The sequence below is a fragment of the Pagrus pagrus genome, assembly GCF_965226575.1.
Source record: "Pagrus pagrus genome assembly, chromosome: 16".
Taxonomy (NCBI): Eukaryota; Metazoa; Chordata; class Actinopteri; order Spariformes; family Sparidae; genus Pagrus; species Pagrus pagrus.
Genome location: NC_140200.1, coordinates 7,979,588 through 8,004,068, shown reverse-complemented (window position 1 = coordinate 8,004,068; position 24,481 = coordinate 7,979,588). Strand labels below are relative to the sequence as shown.

General features: G+C 42.6%; 1 protein-coding gene across 1 annotated transcript in view; it reads right to left on the bottom strand.

Annotated features, from left to right (window-relative positions):
- Positions 1–24,481, bottom strand: part of nbas (NBAS subunit of NRZ tethering complex) — a 162,866-nt gene that overhangs the window by 60,001 nt on the left and 78,384 nt on the right. Inside the window, exons 38-42 of the mRNA XM_084376963.1 lie at positions 23,433–23,509; positions 21,782–21,919; positions 9,175–9,398; positions 8,765–8,875; positions 1,001–1,251 (exon numbers count right to left, since the gene is read on the bottom strand). Of these exons, the coding sequence (XP_084233089.1) occupies positions 1,001–1,251; positions 8,765–8,875; positions 9,175–9,398; positions 21,782–21,919; positions 23,433–23,509 (801 nt within the window). The remainder of the gene's footprint in view (positions 1–1,000; positions 1,252–8,764; positions 8,876–9,174; positions 9,399–21,781; positions 21,920–23,432; positions 23,510–24,481) is intronic.

The following is a 24,481-nucleotide window of genomic DNA, read 5'->3' as shown; positions in this document are numbered from 1 at the left end:
CGCTGTCGCTGTGGCGGGAGCTCGGTGTGTTAGGTAGATTGACAACTAATTCAGAGGTGGATTGCTTCACTTGTCGTTTACAGGAAAAATGTGAGAGGCTGTTGTTTCAAGCCTGTTACTTTTCTATTCTGGAGACTAACGTGAGCTGGTGGAGAATGGGAGGTTTAAGAACAAGATGGCAGGACAAGATGAGGTAGAGGTGAAAGATAAAATGTGAAGTCTAGGTATGTTATCACTTACAAAGACATATAAGGGGTTTGCTGGTTTTATCTTATCTTTTTTAAGATTCTACATGACAGTGAGTCGAGCTTAGGGAATGTCAACATCTGTAGGTTAGTAATCAATCATGTCAGGAGGGAAAATGTTCCAAGTCTTCAACACTGGGCTTCATTTCTTGACTTTAAAGGCTTGGGGCTGATTTCCCAGGAACAATAAAGGTGCATTAACACCTGGAATCTCAGAAATAGCATTACTGTGAGTGACTGGCCAATGGTTGTATCATTAGAGACGGTGTGACTCAGATAGGTTTTTCTTAAGCAGTGCCATTGCTGGCCGCCAAATTGGCTCCGTTCTTAATTAAATTACCTCCTACGTAGATGACTGCATGAGAAAATTGGTTGGCTGTGGTGGCATTGGTTCAAAGTGTTAAGTCTGCAACCCAATACATAGATGTCTTTGACACAACATCAAAACTGTTATTTCTTCACATTCTGTTGATAATTTCTGAACATTTTAAATGCTTTTTTTTTTTTACATATTGCACCTTTAATTGATTGTTTAGTCTATAAAATGTCAAAGAAAATGTGGAAAATGCTCATCACAATCTCCCAGAGCCCAGAGCACCACCTTTAGATTGTTTCTCTTGTTCAATAAACAGTCAAAAACCCAAAAGACTCTTCGTTTGCTATCATAAATGACATAAGGTGCTGACTTCAAACAAAACTCATCACATCACAACATCATCTGCATTTCACTGATGGAGAAAAAACAACTGTCTCACCGTTGGCCACGGCTCGAAGCTTCTTGAGCAGTTTGACATGGGATTCTGGCTTGATGATGGTGGTGACGTAAGGCTCACAGCCTGCGGCGTCTAGCAAGGTGTAGTAGTAGAGCAGGCGGGCCTGATCGGTTCCCTCCACAGTAGGCAGAACGTACTTGGTCATGTGGAAGTAAAAGGCCTGAGGGTTGCACTTCAAAGTGTCAAACAGACCGAGGGACTCACTCCGGGATTCAATATCTTTGGTGGACAGACTGGATGAGGAAGGAGAGGAGGAGGGGAGGGAAGAAATGAGAGGAGAATAAAACCCAACGTTTTTGACAATTCCACACGGAACGTAATAATCCATAAAGTTTTCATAGCAATATAAACACACAAAGATAATCCATGTCCCAAGTTCAAAGCTTTTACATTTACTGTTGCGAATGCCTGCTGTGTGAGATATGTCTTCTCTATGGAAAATAACCGTTGGTACACAGGATGTGAAGCACTTTACAGTAAGTTTCTGGCATCAAAACAGCAGTTTGTTTGGGGGAAAAAAAAACAAATTAAGATCTAAGTTGTTCACATAAGCAGCAGTAGCCACCATGTCTGAAAAAGATAAGAGGAAAACAGCAATTCAGACACACAAAAAAACAAATTTCATCAAGAAAAAAATCAAAAGAGGAAGACAACCAGCGCTGGAGACTACTTGGTTGCAAAACAGCATTTGAAAACCGCAGCACACGAGATCTGCAGGCTTATCACAAAAGATGCAGCCTGTCGAAAAATAAAAAAAGACGAGAATTTCGTAGATGATTACCGAGAATACATTCGAGAACGTGGTCAGCGCTGACACGAAAACAGCCAAAATGGGGATAAAGTGTTAAAAAGGGAAGACAGAGAGAAAAGCGAGAGACGGCTGAGAGAGAACAAGGACGTGAATGTGATGCGAAAACAACATTCACGGAGTGAAAGCAATCTGTGCAGGAGACCTACTCAGCGATTTGTTCAAGTTGCTTCGCTTTCTCACAAAACACGTTTTTAACCACAGAACTCGAAGTCAGCAGCAGCAGGTGGTTTTTGGGGAATGAGAGGACGAGTGAAAAGAACACAAGCAGAAACACCGGAGAGACGAGCGGAAAAACCTCAGAGAACTGCAAACAAAGGTTAAACAAGGAAAGATACAAAGAATGAAAAGGCGAAGGCGAAGGGGAGGCACGTTGCTGGTAGTCGCAGAGGGGCTCTGAGCAATCTGTGGCTGTCTGGGAGTGTGTTACTAAGAGAGCCGGTCTGTTTATCTCCTGGAACGGGACGACATCAAAGAGGACGATGTTTCCTCTGGGCGCTCCATCAGAGCTGGCTGGGAGGCTTTTTGCTAATGAAAAAAATATAGACAGCGGTGGCAGTGTGCAGGCAGCTGACAATAAGCTCAATAATGTAAATAACACTAATCATCCTCGCAACAGGGGCTCGAATAAGACTGGAGTCAACAGAAGAAGTAACTCTGAGTAAAGCCTCTCTCAGTCACTTTTCCTCCCGTCTCTTGCCTAAGTGCACGCACTCACGGGCGGCTCGAGACCCCAATCAGAGACTGATGCTTTACTATTTAATCACCTTTGCTCCAACGTGCACCGAGAATAATGGAAAGCGAAACAACAGCTTGTCCAGGTAGGACTTTTAAAGAGGACTTTTCCCTGGCAGACACACAGACAGCTGTGACTGGAAGGATTGTACCCAGTATTCATGTCAGGCTCTGTTTAAGTCGAGTGTGTTAGCGTAGTTCTTCAAAGCCAGGTTGTCAGACCCTCTTTGTCGTCCTTCTCTACCCAATGACAAAAAGGTGTTTAGTGCCACTTTTTGCTGACGTTGTGAGCACCTCTTCTCTTCGGCATCTCTTTGTCCCGCAGATTTTATAACCGCACTGCAGCCCAGTTGGTGGTATTTTCTCAGTTCGCCACTCTGTCTCTGTTGTGCTCATGTGGCTGCAGTATCAGGAGCTTCTCATTACAATCTTTTTTTTTTGTTAGTTTCCAAAGCCGGAGCAAGGAACCGATTTAATCCGGTGGAGTATCCCTCTTTTCTCTGCGCTGTGCCCATCCTCTCTCATCCCCTCCCTCTTTCCCCCCGTCTTACATTACCATATTCAGTTTGTTGTCTCTTGCACCATGTCCAAACAAAAATAGGCTTCTAATATTCTTAATTTCAGAGGCATATTTTAATTGCCGTGGTAATCTGACAGACGGAATTAAACACTGGGGGAGCTTTGGCGGAGCAGTGATGATTATTCAGCACATCATTGTTGTTGAATTTATGCAAGCTGTAAATATTGTTTTATGATCTGAGCTGCTAATTTGTCTAAAAATTACTACACAGCAGGGGGTTGTAAATGTGTTTTTGTGATGCGAGTTCTGTCAAGGACAATGGCCATCAAAAATATTCTGTTCTCGAGGATAGCGAGAGGTTCACAGCTGACTCACTTTAACAATGTGGGACCATATTTTTGGGTACATTTGCACACACGCTAAAACATGCACCAACACCAAAGTCCTCAAACACCATCTGCAAAAACAGACTCTTGATCTTTAGGAACCAGTCGCAGAGTATAGGGTACTCAAGATCAGAAGCCCAATCCAATGTTGGGCCGCCATGGATCGGTCTCACTACGAGCGTATGACAATGCTCGCAGCGAGACGTTGCGATGGGCAATGACATTGCTGTTGAGGGGTGCGGTGGTGTGTCCCCTTGGAGTTGCCACAGGGCAGGAGTTGCTAATTACCCAGCACTGCAGTCACTGCTGTTTCCCACTGTAGCCCTGCCTGACTGACCCACCCAGCAGAGAATATTCTCTCCTGTAACCAGCAAAGAGATCCAGAACAAGTGTCCGACATACATTTCTATGCTGACTCTGAAATGGTCTTCGTCTCTGCAACACATACACCAATCAGCCACAACATTGAAACCACTAACAGTTGAAAGGAATAACACTGATCATATTGTTACAATGGAAGGCTCTGCTGGGGAATCTTGGGTCCCTGCCATTCATGTCGATGTCCTTTGATATGCTCACAGGACCTCTTGGTACATCCTGTGGTGTCTGGCGTCAGGGGATTGGTGGTGGATCGGGTAGGTTGTGAGATGGGGTCACCATGGATCAGACTTGGTCTGGCCATATATGGATGATTGATGGAATTGACATTTGAGGAATCTGGAGGCCAGGTTGACACCTTGAACTCTTTTGAAGCTCTTGATGCTTGGCACAAAGTTTGCTGGCTTGCTATACAGAGGAAACTAAGCTAAGAAAATGCAAATAACAAGGCACCATTGAGATAAACACTAACAAAAGAAACACAGCTGCCACCAATGTAACTGAGCATCTTGGGATCGTCCAACTGAGCTGGTTTGATAAGAAAATAATAAACGGGCCAGGGGGACGTAATATTAGTGAACTGAGCAGCAGCAAACCTCTTTTCATTTTATCTCCCACATGTCACAAACACCAACAACTCCTGCCTTACAGCAAGTCTGAGGGGACAAACTCTGGAGGGGGGCGTTTTAAATCACAATGTTATGATGGTCAGGGCTCAGCAGTCAATCACTGTCAGCCATCGGTTACAGACAACAGCATGGCTCATCGGCCCAACCCTAGTTCTGGCTTGTCCAATAGATGCTCAATCAGGTTGATCTGGGGAGTTTAGAGGCTAGGTCGACACTTTGTCAACTCTTTGTCATGTTCCTGGGGGAATTACTGAGCAGTTCTCGTCTGCAACGGTGTTTGGGTGGGTGTTGTGTGTCAAAATAGCATCTACATGAATGCCAGGACCTAAAGTTTCCCAGCAGAACATTGTTTCTAACAAGAAGATCAATGTTACTCACTTCACCTGTTAGATCTTTAATGTTGCTAGTCAAAAACACGATTATACAAAGATACTAACACACACAGACCTGGCAGAGGCTGAAATGGTGGAGGGAAAAGCAGCTGAGCCAGTCGACATTGGCGTGTGGCTGTTAGAAACAGCAGGTTAAATGAGGAGCTGATGGCATAAATGGAACGACTGCTGTGTTTCAGTTGTCAGACCTGATTGCCCATGTTGCGTGTCCTGTATAAAATAGCCCCTGTTTCAGCTCAGACGGAAATAGTGTTGTATGCAGTTGTATTTATCGCTCCACGTCCCGCCCTCCCTGGTTCTCCCCCATGACTCCGAGAAGCATGCTTCGATCATGCTCCGGGTCATGGTCATGCTCCAGGCTCAACCCTTGCAGAGTTTCTGTGGACAGGAAGTCAATAATCCCCTAAAGATCAGAACCAACAGCACGAAACAACTGCAGCTGAACACACACTGAACCAACACTAACCTGTGTGGAAACTGCATGATCCACAGCTCCACTGAAGGCTACAAATGCTCTTTTATATTCACGGCAGGAGAGCTCATCAGCATGCTAAGCACACTCAAATGATCACACAGCAAGATACGTGTGTGCAGTGAGTGAATGCAAGGAAAATATCTGAGGTAATTATGTTGTATGTCTAGAAGCATACGATGCAAATGGCAGTATGTATTTTTACAGTGACAGCTAGACAGCTGCATGCACATGCCAAAAGGATGAGCTGACACAGAAAATCAGCAGTGAGTAGCTTCCTAATAACTCATATTTTGCACTAAACAAATCAGGAGGGCAGGAAAGAAAGAAGCTTTGAACAAACTGCAGTGACGGAGGGAAGAGGGAGAGCGGTGCTGTGGCAGGGGTGACTGCAGTTTTTAAAGTAGTGATATAATTTGCATGCCACAGTGTCCCCGGGAGGTTAAAGTGGCAAGTGCATGGTGTAGACACAGCAAAGTAGGTTAAAATGAGGTGGACTTCATAAATGGAAAAGGCTTATTGAGCTTATTTGAAGGGTCTTCACAACCGGTATTTCGACTCTCGTGTTGCACGAATCACAGACGAAATGAGCCTGTTCTGAACAGCTCTGACTGTAAAGTGTACAACGCTGTCAATTCCAGATATAATCCTTCATTTGTCACATGAGGTCACCAGATGTACGATTGGAAATAGCTGTGCAGAATTTAAAGGCGTCCTCTCCGTCTCTGAGGATCCCTCATTAGGCGCAAAGCGAAACTCATCTCGAGGATGAGTCACAAAAAGGAAGGTGCCACAAAAACCTATTTATTTCTCATCATGGGGAGAATCACTGATCTGGAGAATAAGCAGCACAACCGGTAAGGAACTGAAACTGAAACTGAAATGAGGCGCTCGGAGCTGCGTTGTTTGAAATGTCAAACGTGATGTTTGTTTGGATCAGCTGACGCGGGACGCGGCATTTGCGCGCCCCGATTCATCATCTGAATCGTGACATGAAGACCTACAACAACCAATCCATGCCAAACCAATGTTTAGCTCTTCTGCAGACACTATGACACATGCGTTCACATGAAGTCGGACAAAATTCACTAAGACAAGTCTGAATGGGTGAGCTAGGGGAGTGTTCAAAGCTTTTTTTTTTTAAAAGAACATAGATGGAGTACAACTGAATTGGCTGAGTAATACATCAATACACTCTCTGTTTTTTGGGACAAGTCATTTAAATGGTTTAATAGCTGTCATTAAAACGTCAATAAAACTGGCGGACATTCGTGTCCCTAAAGGGCTCCCGAGTACATCTACAAAGACCTACGCGCAGAGAGAACAGCTGACGGCGGTGGTGTTTAGCAGTGCATTGATTTCTCTAAAGCATTCATTCTGTGTTAATAGGACTGTCTCAGGGACACTCTGGCTCTATCATCCATCTCATCTCCCTCCATCTGTCTGGTCTGTCCTCGCTTCCCCCGTCCCCTCCCTGCACACTCGGAGTCTGTGGGGATTTCTCTACCTAACGACCTTTCTCTACAACCTGTTTTATGTAAAACTTGGCTTGACTTTACTCATTCGTTTTCGGTTTCCTGCTGGCAATAGCTGTGGATAGGACCTGTTACCTGGTGCGTTTTTTTGGTCAGGTATTGGCCAGATTTCAATTCTAATTAATTAGTTAGTGCAGATTTTTTAACTACTTAAAGCTTGTGAGATTGTGAGAGATATGTAGGACAGGCACTGTCTAAGTGGACATCAAGGTTTGACTCTAGGTGTTGACAGCAGCAGCTTGCTGCTGTAGATTCCTTCTGTACAACATCAGGAATCAAGAAGAGTCTCCCCTTCATCACTAGGGAGGCTGCCCGAGTGCTCATCCATGTGCCTGTCATCTCCCACCTGGACTACAGCATCTGCCATGGGACCTCTGAAGGTAGTCCAGAATGTCTGGTGTTCAGAACAACCTGACTCCTCTTCTCCTTTCATTATAGTGGCTCCTTGTTGCTGTCTCTCTCTTCACTTCTTTCCTTCCTCCAAGCGAAGGTCAGTCCTGACTCCAGCCTGACCACTGCGCTCCTCTACTGTACCTCTGGATGTTTGGCCGTCCCATCACTCAGAAGACCTTGCAGCCTCTCATCAGGGTCCATGCTCTTCTCTGTTCTGATGCAACATTGGTGGAATGACCTCCCCAGTGTATTTACAGAGGCCATTGGAGTCGCTGCCTTTCGCCCGCAGGCTCTCTGGCACTCTTTTAGTTATTTATTTGGGAGGGTTGCACTTCCCATTTTTAATAACATCCAGCCCTTGAACACAGCTCTTGAGCCACTTTGGACAGAAGAATCTGCCAACTTAATGTAAAACAGAAGTAATACATTAGGAAGGCTCTCGTTGTTGCCTGACCCCAAGTACTGGCCTCAGAGTTGGACTTGATCCCAGGGCACTGCACTGTGGCTGGCTGGTAGTCCTAAACAGTTTGGATGAGTAAAATGCAAAGACTGTATTTCCCTGCAGGGATCAATAAAAGTCTAAATTCCATCACGCACCTGTGCTTCTGCCTGCATGCGTCTTTTCCTTTAAGTTTTCCCCCGTCTGCTCTATTCATATCAGCCGCTGTGTCCACCCATCCGTTAAATCAATCGCACTTTGCAGATGCTTCAAGTCAAGATTATAGTATGAATATTCTTCACACATTTGTCATGATCTTGAGATTTCGGTCGAAACTCGCACACAGCAGCGGTGTGCAGCCGCGGTCGGGCTCGAAGAAGGTAGAGGCTGTAATTTATCGTTAAGTGGAGTCCATAAAGCATTTCCTTATATCAGAATGCGACAGGGGGATATTTATCACAGATGCACACACGTGTGCGCGCAAACACACACGTACTCACATACATCTCGACTCTGCTGAAAAGGCATTCTATTAAAACAAGGAAAGGTGCAGAGCTAGTCAGATCCCCAGCTATGAAGTCAGAGAGCAAATAAATTATGGAAATAGACTCTGACACACTCACGTCCTCTCTCCCACGAAAATAAAAAAAAATTCACAACATGTGTGATTTACTCCAGGGCGCTTTGAGTATGCTTTTTATGTAGGCGAGTTTTGTCATAACTCAGGAGGCGGCGGTGCGACTTAAATTCACTTTTTAAATGTTTTTCTCATTTCACTTTTCAGAATTTTAAACACAGAAGGGGAAAGGACGCGTGCGCGGACAAAACTCACGAGACACGTGAACACATAAGAGCAACATGTGTCGTCATCTTAACGCGAATGCAGCTCAGAGGCGTTTTAAATGCAAACTGACAGACTAAATATTTCAAACTGATGAGATGACAAAAGTGATGTGAACTAACAGACGCAGATGAGTGAAATGAAATGAAAAATGCTCGGGGAGAGGTTATGTGAGGGTGTTTGTAATCGTGTGTGTGTGTGTGTGTGTGTGCTCGTACCCGCTGTCTGTAAAGAGGAACTCGAGGTGAGTCATGTAGACCTCCCACAGAGGAACACTGTAGCGCTTCGCCAAAGACAGAGCGATTCTGTACACGCCGTCATCCAGTGTCCTGAACACATAAGGACACACATGCAGAGAGGAGGAAAATAATGATCAGACTTCATTTCACTGAAGCAGAAAGAGCCATCACTCCCACTCATGTTCAGGTGAACGATAAAATGCAGACCAAATGCAGCACACCTTACTGACTACACTAGGAACACACTGTATGTTCGATTATTTATAACAGGGATGGTTATCGGATATTCAACCCCCAACCCTAACCCTACTAATGGGTGAACTGTTAAAAGTTAAGTCATTCAACATTGTATTTGATGGTACATTACGTTCAGTCGCCTCCAGACTTACTCTGTGAGGCCAAGTATGGTCTCCTTCTTGTAGTCGGAGTCGGAGCTGAAGCGCTGGACGTCCACTCCGCGGCCCAGCCCCTGCAACACCTGGGCCTGGGTGAAGTCCGTCAGACGCTCGTTGTACACTCGCAGCTGGCCGATCAACTTCTGCAGCTCCTCCGGCCATTCGGAGTACGCAGACACGTGGTGTGTGACCAATCGGATCAGGTCCTTTGGGTCAGCCTGCGAAAAGCGGAATAATTCTCACATTTAAAACACAAACAGCGGCTGAACATGCTATTTCATGCTGGTAGCCTGACGGGGTAAAAGGATACGTAGAGGACATTGTGCTAAAATTTGGTAAGCCTGAGAAACATTATCATGAATAAAAACAAACAAAACTTGGACTCGCCCAAGAAACTGAACCCTAAAGTCCACTCCTGGTTGATCTTCCATCGACGTGTGTGAGTGCGTATGGTTATCGCTCGTGATGATCAGGTGGCACCCTGCATGGCAGCCTCTGCCACCGAACTTTGAGAGGTTGCTAAAACTAAAAAAGCATTACACAAGTTGAGCCCATTTACCATCGCAACTGTCCCCATTCCCACAATTTAGGGGTATGCTCACATAAATCCTGTCACCTCCAACCCTGGAATAAAAAATGTGTTTTTACAAAAATGCACCAACTTTTCCTCCTCAGTCAAGCGTACAGACTTTTTCGTTAGTTTTTTTCTGTCATTTCCAGGCAGGGTTTCAAATAGTCAAAATGAAAATGCGCATCAAGGCATAGAAAATGGGTGGAAAAGCACTTAGTGTTCACAGGAAAGTGCAGTTATGGAAGGTTTTTGGAAGAAAGTACATATGAGCTTCCTTTTCGTCGAGTTAATTTTACGTGGCATGTTAGCGTCTGTACATAACTTAATATCCAACAAAGAGAACTATGGTATAATTGTCAGACTCCATACTTCCTTCCTCTCTAACTTCTTTTACCCTCAGTTGCTTTCACATAGCGACACAGGAGGTGCGCTACACTGTTAAAGCCAAGTTCGACCAAATTTGACATGCCCTTAAGGCTTATCATTAAACTATGTGACACACTGAGCTTCAAACACCCTGCACTGCATGCTATCTACAACTTCATAGGTCCTCCTCTGCTTTGCCGTGACAAACTAATGAGGCTATTTTCAAAAATGACTGTAATTTTCAGAAATCGGCAGAAAAAGGCAGGAGCAGATTAACTATCCTGGCCTTCCTTCTATAATTTTGCTTCCAGGAAGAGATTGACTGCTGCACCTGAGTGAAATCAGGCGACTCGGTCTGGGCCTTTTTTTCTTTTTCCCCGACACCCCAAGAAAATACTGGTAAATGTACCGGGAACAATAATTGCTAGCGTTGATTCAGGCCTATGGGGAGCTCAACGGTGGATACACATTTATGATTGAGAGTGTCATGCGCGGGGAGTGGTGGGCGCATGTTGTATCTCTCTCATCACCTCTGTTCTAATTAAATGAGCTCCTGAATTTGTTTTTTGGCATCTTATATGCTGTCGCCCAGCAGGATGAGATGGTTTATTTGTTGATCTTATTTGCATAAGGTAATTATGGCTGCTGGAAATGTGTGGTGCTGGAAAACAGAGGTGTGTGTGTGTGTGTTAGTGTGTGTGTGGCTCTTCTTGCTCTCAGTATGTGTATCTTTAGATGTGGCCTTAGCTGCAGTCAGGGTGGCAGATTCACAGTTCAAAAGCAGGACAGGCGGGAGGGTGAGGGAGGAGAGGTAGAAAGGGGAGAATATTAAAAGTGTAGTGAGTACAGATAGGAAGTCAGACGGGGGGGGGAGGATATAAGCCGGGAGACAGGAGGAGGGAAGTAACGGAGAGGAGGGAGGGGGAGGAGAGGTAGAGAAAAAGTAGGGAGGTATTTGTTAATGCCGGCATCTTTTCGGACACGAAGCGGAAGAATGACAGGCAAAGGAGACCGCAGAGAGAGAGAAGAAAGTCTGCTAGAAGTGTGATGGACAGGCCGGTGTTTGAAGAGTTTTATTGAAATAAGGCTTTCATGATGAAATACTGTTTGCATTCTCTCTCTCACTCTGTCCATCATTCACCCACAGTACTTTGTCTTTTAGGCTATCCGGCTCGTATTCCTCACTTATTTTCTTGCACTGCTCAGATTCTTTATCTCTCCTCGCTCTTTACGAATGAATCCGGGGGATCCCTCTTCTTTCTAATAAGTATTCTTTGCAATCCCAATTAGTCCTCAGATTAAGCAAAGACAACACTCATTCCTCGTTTTTTTTGGTCTCCGTGTTATCTAATTACTTGCTTATGTAATTTCAAAGTGTCTTAAAAAGCCACTCTTCAAAGGGAGGACTGTATAATGTGTATGTAAAGTATAATTGCATAAGGTGGTTTTGTGACGTTACACAGCTGGGAGGAAGCCAGCTCTCTCCAACTCCCCCTTCAGATATTGCACCGCTGCCACGGGCTCTTTTCTCTATGCTCCCCTCCTTCCTGTGATGTTGCTTAAAAGGGAACAGTGTAAAAATAAAAAGTCTATGTCTCGGTCTCAAATCTCTTCAACCACGCTTGCGCTCTCATTTTCCATCTTAATTTCCCATGTTATTATATTTCAGTCCCGAGTCTGCACCCATCAAAAATCCCTTTGCCGTCTCCCAAAGCTGTCTGAATAAATATGTGAAATAAAACATTATTACCGTAACTGTGTTTGCCATTGACTAAAAGTTAATATTACATCATGCAGTATTGTTTTACTTTCACCACCTGCTGTTTCGCCTGTGGATGCTACTTTCATAGGCCGAAAAAACATGAATATGAACATGTTTATATATGTATCCACAGATTAAAAGCTTATCAATAGAGTATACAACTTAAATCCTAAGATGAAGTATCTACAGACATGCTAGTGGTGCTGTGAGTGAAATGCCAGCATGCTAGCATGCTCAAAATGGGAATGCTAACATGGTGATGTGGAGTAAATATAATCACCATCTTTATTATCAATGTTTATCCATGGAGACCCCTTACATGCATTTTTAGATGTTTCCCTGCTCCAACACACCAGATTCAAATGAAGCGGTCATTGTCAGGCTTCTGCAGAGTTCGACGACGAGCTGATCTGTCTGACTGTTGAAACCATGAAAAAACCATGATGATTTCCTAAACCTAACCAATTAGTTTTGGTGCTTCAACAAATGGGCTTACAGTCCAACGGGACATTTTTGGACTATTGGGATGTCAGAATAATAAGCCTTCGAAACAACAGTCAGTCCCCTTGAGTTTATTGTCTGGGAGCCATGAATGGTGGTACCAAATCTTGTGCCATTCCAACAAGTAGATGTAAAGTTATTTCACTCAGTACGGGATTTAATTGACTTGCTGTTGGTGCGAGGTAGATATGTCAAGGGATATTTAAAGTTAGTAAGGATGCATCCTCTGAGGAGCTTGAATATCTTTACCAAATGTCATGAAAAATCCTTACAGTTGTTTCATGGTCACAGATGTCCAAATGTTGCTTGGTGTTTTCAGTCTGGACCCAAATGGACTGACAGAAGGACCAACTGGCCAAACAACATTGCCATCCCTAATGTGATGAAGAATACATACAGATAATCGGTCTGGCAGTCCGACGATCTAATTCTTAGTATGAATTCATATTCTAATGATCAAAAACAGTCCAATACACGGGCCCACAAATCTGTTAGATCCTCAGTGTAATACTATTCAGCATGTGCTATCAACAGATCATTAATGCCACACACACACACACACACACACACAAAAACCATTCAAGCTAACCTAGTTTTTAAACACATTGTCTCTCACTCTGTGCCTTTGTGTGGTAAAGATCACAGAGAGGTTACAGAGACACAGACATGCCTTCCCTCTCTAGAGAGTAAGCTAGTAATGATCTTAATGAGTTGTGTTTATGTCATGCCTAACACTTGGCTATACAGTCAGTGGCCTCATTAGCACTAATTCTACAAACGTTGTATACAATATGTGTACATAATTAGGAGGAATGCAAGGGGGAGAGGAAATGGGCACCAGTTTGAAAGGAATAATCACTCCATAAACAGGCTCGGCTGCACTGTGGGTCATAAAGCACCACGAAGGGGACTGATCACAAGCAAGATACAAGCCTGCCAAGAAGATTACAAATACACAAGCAAGAGTAACAGGAGTAACTTCGCACAGCAAACCCAGTGCATCTAATCAACGGTTTAGAGACTACTTAGTCTCAAACATTTCCAGTCGGCTGCAACAGTGCATTCAGAGTGCATATTTGTCTAATAGGGCCCTTTCTGCAGCTACTCTGCTCTGCAGGGCTCCCATGAGTAAAATATAGACTGCTAATGATTGTGGTACAAGGGTACAATTTGTACAAGTGCACAATTTGTACGAAAAGAGAAAAGCGAAAGTCATTGGGTCCGTGGTGCTTTTCTGTGATGGGGAAGCCATTCAGTCTAACTCATTATTCCAGTCAATTCAACAACAGGGAGTTGGCTCAGTGGTCTGGCACATCCAAGGTCAGCTCCCGCGACCGCCAGCTTGAATCCTGTTGTGGCCATGAATTGAAAAACATCTCCAATGACCGCCGGCAACACAAAATGTCAATAGATGTAAGCAGAGTGCTGTTTTATCAAGTGATCTCGACGCTATTAGGAAAACGCTTTCATCTTTGCTCCTAATTCAGTGCTTTGGTAAACTTTGTAGTCTGAAAACCCTGAGAAGATTTCCTTTAGGTGGAGTAAAAAAAACAAACAACAATCAAATTGATATATCTCATAAAGGTACTAAAGTATTCTTTCCGATTCAACGTCTCCATCTGAGTACGTGAGCCGAAAGCAAAGCACCTGACAATGATTCAAATCTAAATGTCGTAATGTGATGTTCAAAAAGCTCAGCAGTTTTTCCGCATGATATAATCTTAACGTCACGCTCTGTGTCTATGGCACAACTGTGTATGCTTTAAATGCTTAAATGTTTGTGTGTGTGTGTGTGTGTGTGTGTGTGTGTGTTTGCTACGAGTGTGAGTGATCAATACTCAGTGAGAGAATGGCGACTGCAGGCGAAGCTAAATGGTCGAGTGAAAAATCTCAATCTCTTTGCTCAGCACATTGCTGTACAGTGGCTGCACATTCACAGCTACAATTACGCTTAGCATAAGAAGTTTCACACACACACACACACACACACAAACAAGAGAGTACACGCAATCAAGGAAAAACGTGCACATTAAAACATTGACAAGCCCAGGTAAACAGACCTGAACACTTACATAAACACAGGCTATTGTGCAATATCGCGTTAACACCACCAGCAGAACAATTACGGTAAAGAGCGCTTCTATTTCGCAAACGAGCACTTTAGTCGGTATAATGAAAACTTCCAGTGCAAGCAAGTGGAAATCGGCTCATTATGCCCTGGGGAATAATGGAAACCCAGCATCCGTGTCATTGAGCCCAGTGCTGTTCCGCCATGCCTGGGAGCCATAATCAAATGGGAAAGTAACAGTTAAAAGACCTTGAAAGTCAATAGTGGCCAACAGAAGCTTCAATAGGCAGAGAGCTGAGCGACGTCTGCAACTAGTAAAGTACAAAGTAACTTAAAAAGACTAAAAAGACAATAATTGAAAAACGGTTTCTGAGTTCACTTGATTAAAAAAGCCACAGTACTATTAACACACACTGGTAGACAGAGTTTCCTGAAACGCCGTGGGATAAAAACACTAACTATGGCTCAATTAGCTTCAAGTAAGCGACACATTTTGGCAAATGTGGTCAAGTAGGAAGAGGGGTAGAGGAAAAAGAATGGTAGAGTTTTAAATCAAAGGATCCGTTGTTTCTGTTGGTTATGTCAACATTATACTCACCAAAGGATTAGACATCTGGGAATGTGGCATCACGCTACAATACTAAAACATCCGCTGGAGAAGAAAAGCAAAAGTATGCAGAAGATCAAGTAGGTCAATAAAGAAACAGTCCCAAATTATCTAAACCACTTGGAGGTAAAACCAAACTTGAGTGTCAGAAGTAAACCCTCCGTACACAGGAAACTTTTACATCAGGGATGCTGGAAACGTATTTAATTTAACCATTCGCTTTTGTATTCTCTTTTGTTTTGTTTAAACTGTGAGTCTGTTTAAAGCCTGTTTGATCGTCTGACTTCTTACGTTTTATCTGCCCCATCACATTTCCTTTGAACAATGTTGCAGCATTCTCAGATAGATGAGTATTACAACATGATTTTTTTCAGGTGGCCAAACATAACGATCAAAAATAAGACCAAAGTTGTCGAAAAAAAGAAAAAGCCTTAAATCATCCTTAAAGCAGGTGCTATTTTTTTCTTTCTTTAAAGGAGACCTGTTATGCTTTTTCGTTCTTTCCTTTCCTTCAATGTGTAATACAGGTTCTTGTGCAGGTAAAGTGCCTTTAAGTTCAAAAGCCAGAAGCCCATGCCAACGGACTCGCTGCTCCCGAAGTCCCTCAAACTTTAATTATTTAATTCTGTGACTTCTTGACATCATACCACATCACCATGTCATTTTATCCATGATAGAAGTGAAGCCAACTGGAGGCTAAATACATCAACAGAGCTGACCAGAGATGCATTGAGCAGTGCTGCTTCAGGCGTGTGTGAGCTGACCAATCGGAGCAGACTGGGTATTCAGGAGGAGGGCCCTTAAAGAGACAGGAGCTAGAACAGAGCGTTTCGGACAGAGGGGGGACACAGTGCTGCAGCAGTATGAGTAAACCGGTGTGTTTTTTTTGAGCATTAAAGCATGTAAAAGTTTTTTAGTAGTAACCCAAAATAAAATCATGAACCTGAAAATTAGCATAATATATCTCCTTTGAGTGTTCTCCCTGTGGCTTGCCTCCATAGTCTAACTACACCTATGATTGGTGCTCATGGTCCAACTTTAATTGACCTGGTTGCACTGGTCCAGGAACCTATATTGGTCCCTGGGCTCCGCTGTGGCTTACCACTGCTGCTAAATAGTTACAGAACAGTGTAGGATGATCAAACACAGAAAGTAAATGTCCCCGCAGGGATCAATAAAGACAAACTTAACTAACGTGCTAAATGGTCCATCTAAGACTGGCAACAGACAAGTTTTGTGCTCAAACTTATCATTATAATTTGAATGTTGATTGCATAGTGTAATGGCTGTAGAATAATGACACCATCAGTGTTTAGATTGGTTCCCGATAAACCTCGCTTTCAATATGCTATGTTGTCTGCCACTAGGCATGAAATCTCCTGGGAAAATGTAGGCTGACTGACGATCCAGGGAGGCTGGCAGTCTGGCAACATCTCTATCTGCTTTCACATCTCCATTATAGACTAAATGAATGACTAAGCTCATGTTTTTTCCTGTGCTGGTGGTAGCTGGGTTCTCTGAGGAAAACGGAAACGATCAAGTTGTCTTTACGACAGCGGATGCAACAATAACACCACGTGGAAACACTAAGGGGTCATTAATATATTGATGTGAGGTCAACCAAGATGCATTAGTATAACAGCAGTGAACAACTGACACTATTTTACAGATAATTGTATTTTCTGTACCAGTATAGACATGAGACAATATGAAAACTCCATGTCACGATTATCCTGTCCAACATGATTGGGATTCACAATATTATCCCAATAATCAGCGAAATATTCTTAAAATATTTCAAATAAGGGCTAAAATTGAACTGAAACATACTGAAGTCACTTTAACCTTGCTTTTTCTCAGGAGAAGAATATTTTAATTGCATCTCACACCGCTTGTGTGCTCAACTGATGTGGAAATCTGGCTGTTCAAAGCTTACTGTATGCCTCTGTATACTGCTTAACTGTGGTGTAACAACGATGCTGTGAGGATGTTATTGCACGTGGTGAGGTTTAAGACTATGAGTCACGTGTTTATTAGCATAAATGTCAAGAAAGTGATAAGAGATCTTCAGCGTGACAGCAAGAAGATAAGGTAGAACAGCATAATGAGCATGCGTGAGTTTAATTATATAGGACATTTATGAATATGCATGTATTTGTGATTTTTATTGCATGTGATTAACTTTGTATTGAATGTTAAATCTTATGTTTGGCTCCTATATAACTTAAAAATATTGTTAATTTAATTTGTTTCCTTCACCTTATATTTTAATTTGCTCGTTGCAGGCAGCTTCACTGCCAAAGCCTCTGCTTCTACAGAACAGTGAGGAAACAGGCCGTTGATTGAGGCTTTAAAAACACATCAAACACCTCGAGTAAACCCTCAGAGAGTTGCGTTTCCTATTTGCGACTGAATGACTTCGGTGGCTTGAGTGTTTGGTGTCTTATTGCTTGGCTATGAAATTATGTGATAGTGACAAGAGGATTGAAAGAGTGTGAGAGTTATTGAGACACAGTGTTACTGCTCTTCAAGTGGAGAGTGGGAAACACTTGGAGACAGCTTGACACACCACGCCGCGCACACACGCAAATGCACCACCCGCTGTCTCCCGAAAAACAGATCTAACACCGGCACGTTAGCCTGCAGTTACACAATCGCACACAAACATTGCTGCGTGCAGATACACATATAAATCTATAAAAAACACATGTTTGTGCATATGACATGTTTTCCTCCACTGCAACCTAATTTGCAAAGCGAGCATGTGCAAGAAATTCTGATACGCTGTCATACGTATCTGAAATTAAATATCACACGCTGTACAATGTGTGCCCTTAAAAGATAAGAGAGCGCAGAGAGCTAAAGAAAGCACAAGAGAAATGTAAAAAGCATGCACTGTCAAGATAGTATTGTGGACGGAGAGGCCCGAGATTTGACAAGAGCGAGACAGGCCTGTGGGGGAAAAAAGACTCTAAAGAGAGTTTAGAAGGAAGGGGGAACGATAGCGGGAAGAGCAACACGGCGTTGACAGAAAGAAGCAGCGTGGAGACGCGTTAAAACAGAACTGCCATGCCAACAAAGCAATTAATTAAACGTAACTGACAGAACAAAAAAATAAAGAAAGGAGAGGGACGCAGGAAGGACATACTGGAGGAGAAAAGCGGAAAAAAAAGATGGCGAGCGTGGTGAAAGAGATGAAGGTAGAAGGGTTTAATGGTTTTCTTCCCTCTTGCTTCTATCAGCATTAGAGTAAAAGTTGCCACTACCTCATCAATAAGAGCTGAGTGAAGGCAAGACCTGGAACACAACGATAACAAGCACACACTCTGGTAGAACACACTGAAAGAAAAAGGAAATGACAGATAAAAAAAGAGACGAAATGAGCTAAAAATGAAGGTACAACTACCAAAGGGTAAAGCAGAGAAGGGAAAAAGCTGTATATATTTTAAGTTAATGGACTTGAACTTCACTTGAGGCTGGAGGTGGGGGAGTGATTACGACAGTAAGGATGCAGCGAGGATGTGTGTGGCGGTGTGCGGCGGCGGGCATCTATGTGTGTAGTGTCGAGCAGAACTCCTTGTGTGTGCGAGTGAGTGTTTTTCGTGCACAGTCGTGACCTTGAATGTCAACTGGGACACACTTATCCACTTCTTCTGCTGGCCTCTTTCCCTCTTCCGTTCTTTTATTTCAACATTTTACCCCCCTCCTCCCTCCACCTGGGATAAAACCCATGAGAGCCTCAGTCCACTCAAAGAAAAGGTCATAGCCATTTCTTCTCTTATTCGCCGCCAATCAACCCCCGACAACCCTGCCGCCACTCTCACGGCCACTCTCTACTTCTTTTTAACTCGTACTGTATATTCTGTTCCCTTGTTCTTTGTCCCCGTTGTGACTACTTATGGCTAGCACTGCTTTAGAAAATAGCATATGTAACATTAGTGTGGCACCATATCCGACAAATGCTTTTAATTTGAAATTTACACATGGAAAAAATGTCATAATCTAACAAGACTTAGAGCCAATTATGCAAAATGTCTGGCTGCTATAATTAAGACATCTGGTGGAAAAAAAAACAAACTATTTTACATACATATATTAACAGAGACACTCAGACATGTGCAAAGACATCCAGAAAACAGAAGATTTGACACACCACAGTGTTCAATTAAAGCATAAATAAGTGGATTACTATTCTGAGGAATAATGGGATAATTATAGTCATTTTCAACCTGGGTGTTATTTTCCCAGTTTGTCCCATTATGGTGTCTGATTGTGTTATTTTTTTTCCCCTCTTACATCATTTTAAAAGCCTTTTTTTATTTCCACATTGACAGAAAACAAAGGTCTCCATCGTAAACCGCAACAGCACAAAACAATGCAACAGCGCCGTGGCATTCGAAAACAAAAGCAATTAAAATGTATTTTCAACACAATAACACTAGAAATGACATGTTTTCAATGATTAGGCATTTATTTTATTAATTGTGACTTTAACCTTGTCAATCCCACTGCTGGGAGACGTAACAAAGTCATGCTTTGTAGCCAAACGTGCATATTTTAAATTCTAAGGGAGATCCAGAAGTTTCCAAAGTTACAAAATATGTCAGAATGAATTGTGAGGCAACATGTATAAAATGGTGCACAAGACATGTAGAATATTCGCAATTGATGAAAAGGCGCAGCCACAGAAAAAGTCTTGGGTTTGAGTATTTCACTCAGTGTAAACATCATAGCTGAACCAAAGTGATAAATACAGTATGTGGTCTTGTTTTACCATATTTGTGAGGTCTGACAGCTTTGTGGGCACTAAAAATGCTTCACCCCATAACGTACACGAAAAAGGTCTGGCTACACAAAAATCTTATTCTGGTATAGTTGGAAAAAAAAAACCTTGCTTGGTTGCATCTCTTTAAACCAATCACCATCTTCTCGGGTGGCATTCAACCCAGGATGCTCGACGGTGCCCCTGCAAAATAGTGTCAGGGGAAACTTGCTTTGCCTGTGGGGAGGTGCGCTCTGGCATTAAAATGGCTAAATTCCCATAAAAGAAAAGCTAACAGCTGATAGATTGTTTATGTTCTTGCCATTAGCGAATAGGTTAGTGCTAGAGTAACTTGCCAGTTTCTGTATGTAGGTTGCTAGCTTGGAGGCTGTTGTCGTTGTTTCATGTAGCGATGGGGGTTTTGAAAGCAGTACACAGAGATAGCGGAAGGAAGTGGGGAATAGCTGCCCAATGACATACTTTACACCAACTGTGAAAATCTGGCAAGTCAAACTATGATAACGCTCCAGGAAATGAATGTGAGTCTATGCAATGTCCCCACAAGTGATGTAAAGTGTGTAGAGCTGTGTGTGTGTTTGTGAGTATATGGTATTGTCAGACTATGATGTGAAACAAGATTATTATTTCAACCTTAATGACACATTATAGCAAATAGATGTCAAAGGTTTAAACGTGTATATGGTAAGGTTATTAGACATGTAAGCTTAGCTGACATCACCTCAGAGTAGACTTCACACATTTCATGTGATATGAGGTGCAAAGAAATGTAAAGAGATTGTGACATTACTAATAACAATTTCATTTTCTATATAAACATTTTTGAGTCTGTGCTGGGTCATATTCTGGGCTGGGCTTCAGTGCTATGCAGACGACACAGTCATTTATACTTGCGGTAAGCTGGACATGACTGCTATCTTCTGCATTTTCTACCTGCTCTGAATGGCATCAAAATTTGAATGCCACTTAAAAAAACTAAAAGAAAATTGGATTTGCTGATTGGCACTAGAAAATCTATTAACTAAATCCTCCTTGCTGATATTACCCTGGGTAGTGCCTTCCTCAAAGGATTTCTGTCATGTCTGACAGTCAGCACTCGTTTGAAATTCACATTTTTCATCTTGCCATAGAAACTCCTTTGTCAGTATCTGTTCTAAAGAGAACAGTTAAGCCTTTGTTATGTATAAAATGTCTATTGGTAAATGGAATCCATTTATATACCGCTTTTCTACCTTAACTGACAATTTTTGCCTCCCATTCACCCATTCACATTCGCACACTGATGGTGGAATACAAGTTGCTGGCATGCCCGTTGGAAACAACTCAGGTTCAGTGTCTCACTCAAAGACACTTTGACTTTTGGATTATTGTACCTTTGTACCTCCTCTTCGCTTTGCCTACAAATGCTCTTTACAAACTCCAACATTAACATGGTTGTGCTGCATGCACTGAAACACAGACCTCTAATGAAAGGTTCATCCAGCAACCCTGTAATAAACTTAGACCATGGGTGAAACAGCGTTTTGCCGTGATAAACCTGCACTTAGACCCTAGGTTTAAAAAAACATCTTCAAAACCCATCTGCTCAAAACAGATCAATCCTTTGGGTCCACTGCTGCAGCAGCGCTTAACTTTAGATTTTTTATCGGTTTGACAAATGCCTGCTGTTTGTTTTGTTGATATCTTATCTTACGTCTCCCATTTTTGTTGTTTTGTTCTTGTTTACTCTGTCTGTGCATTTGTGTTGGGAATTCGCAGCATTTCGGAGTTAACAAAATCAGAATGTATCATTTTTAAAAAGCATCATTCAAGGCTATTTCATAGTGGCAATTGTAAGAGGCATGGAGAAGTGTGGAAAACCTGACACCTCCCACGTCAACATACTACCCGATATCTCCATTCACTCACCCACCCACACACACACATAACTAGTATTCCATGCTAACCTGGTAGAGCGTGTGGTTTTTGTTCTTGAAGCAGGGTGTGAGGCGTGAGTAGATCTGTAGGGAGTAGTAGTAGGCAGCCAGCTGGAGCGACAAGGCGGAGTGACATTGTTTCTCAAAACACCTGTTGGCATCCAGTACCTGCACGGATGGAAAAAGGGGTAAGAATAAGAAAGTAAGCTGGTGGTGGGAGAAAAAAAATTAGCAAAATGCAAATAAACTCCACTTGATTTTAATACTTAATCCACTGAAAGAAAAAAAAATCTCATGGCCTTCCACAGTTTAGTTTATAATGCCAAAAAATAAGCTTTTTAAAATCAAAATAACAAGTTCGATATTTAAAAGACCAAACTTTCAGGAAAAAAAGCTAATCATTAGGGGTGGGAATCATAGAGTACCTCATAATGTGATACTATCACGATACGTTACCCATGATAATGATAACTTCACGATACAGTGATTCTGTGATATTTCATACATTGGAAGGCAATTTTTTATGAAACCGAACAATGTCTGTGACGAGGACAAATACAGCTAAAAAGACTCAAAGCAGGAATTATGTTTTTATTAAATTCTATTTTATTCAATTCTATTTAAACTTTTTTTTTTTAGACCCAGGGTCCAGATAAAATATACAACAATCCATTGAATGAATTACATACAAAACCACGATAAAAGAACATGCGTTGTGGTGTCCATTGTGACAAGTAAATTTAACAATTTACAATGTAGTGCAAAAGGTGTTTTATTTGAATTGATGTTACCTCCAATGCTTCATATATGTTGTCATTTTGTTTTATGTGTACTGTAATCTTTAATCTGTATGTATTGTTTTTATATCTGTTGTTATCAGGGCGTCATTGCAAATAGAGCTTTCTCTCAGTCGTCATCCCTGTTTGAATAAAGGTAATGATGATGATGATCATTTAGCATCCGTGTGTCAATAGCGTATCACAAGAGGAAGTAATACGATATATTTCAATATTTTGTCCCAACCTATTGTTCACTGTGTTAATTCATGCAGAACTCTCCGTCGGTCAGTCAGTAACGTCAGACGTCTAATCCAAGCTCTCCGGGAAATGCCTAATGTGTGTAATATCCACTCGAGCAGTCCAGTGTTTTACTGGAGATACAGCAAGCGTTAAAACTAATGAGGGATTTCACTTCCACTTGAACACAATCTAGTCGCCAGCAGGTTTATTTCCGTCTTATTGTTTCCTTAGCCGTCAAAGTACACTGACTGTTTCTCTGACAGCTCAGACAAGGTAAACACGAGCCACACATTTTGAGTATAGAAATGTGTGACTGCTGATCGAATAGAGGGAGTAATGAAACCACTCGAGACACGATGTGTACAGCTTGATTAATGGGGCCGTCCAAATGTCATGCTTTTGATGAACTGTTAGTGTTATATGTCATCCAGCAACTCAAGTGTGACTTTGATTTGACACACTGATGATGCCAACTGCTGCTAAACTGCTGAACACAATGGCTCATCTAGAAAGGTAAGGGATCAATAGAGGATATAGATTCACTCGGCCATTAACCTGAAACTTACGAAGGTACAAGCGCCCTAACATTACTGGAGTCTGAGTGTGAGTATGTCTAAAATAAAGCTGTATGTGTGTGTGTGTGCGACTGTGTGTCCACCTACCTGAGGCAGGGCCAGTAAGTAGGACAGAGCCAGCATCATGTCCCTGGGAAATGCATCATTGGCCAGCTGCAACAAAACTGGAGAAGGATGGAGGGATGGAGAGAGAGAGAGAAAGGGGGAAGAAAAAGACTTTAACTAAAGCGCTGAGGATTAGCAACCAGCCCTCCCCTCTTGGATGAGTCTCATCCTACGATTGTTGAATACAGACGACAGTGCCTGTCAGAATACACCTCTCTGCGGGCCAGACAAAAGAGAGGGAAGGTAAAAATAGAGGGAGACGGGAAGAAAAGTGGGGGAGACAAAGTCAAGAGGCGTCATTAAAAATCCCCCCTGAGCTCTGGGATTCTGTCCATCTTCTCGCTGGGCTATTGTTTTCCCGTCTGTATGTGCGTGTGTGTGTTTGCATATGTTGTGTACAAATGTTGTCTGGTTGTGTGTGTGTGTGTGTGCATATGCGTGCTTGTATTGGTTTCTAGCACCAAGAGTATTTATTATTCAAAGAGTAAGTACACGCCCGCTTCTAATAAGTGCTTTCCAGATGAGACCAAACTTCATCTAAGTGCACTTTAAAGTTGAATCCCCCGAATGCCAAATTAGCCTGTGCGTACGACAGTAAAGACAGGCAGAGGAGTTTGATTATAACAATCCAAAATGATCTGCGTATAGCTGGTCTCCACTTGTCTGTTTGGACCACGGATCTGGCCGGGTGGCTCATGACGACTGGGACTAAACGCTTTCTGACAGCTGCAAACACCACGTATGCGTTGAAGTTCGGTTGTACTACTCAACATGCACAGATGTATTCCAGAGCTTCTGGTAGAAAAGTGTCAACAACAAATCAGAGGTAAAAGTTGGAGGTACAAAGATGTCCTGCACATACACCCTCTGATGACAAATGTTTCCGTCACGCGGACCCCAGTGGGTCGACAAGACCTTTGTCATGTATTTTGTCAATCACCAAAGGCTCTTCCTTTCCCCCTCTCCTCACAGTAACATTATGTTCATGAAGTAAAGTAACGTTACCCCTCCAGCTCCAGTCGGCAGCTGGC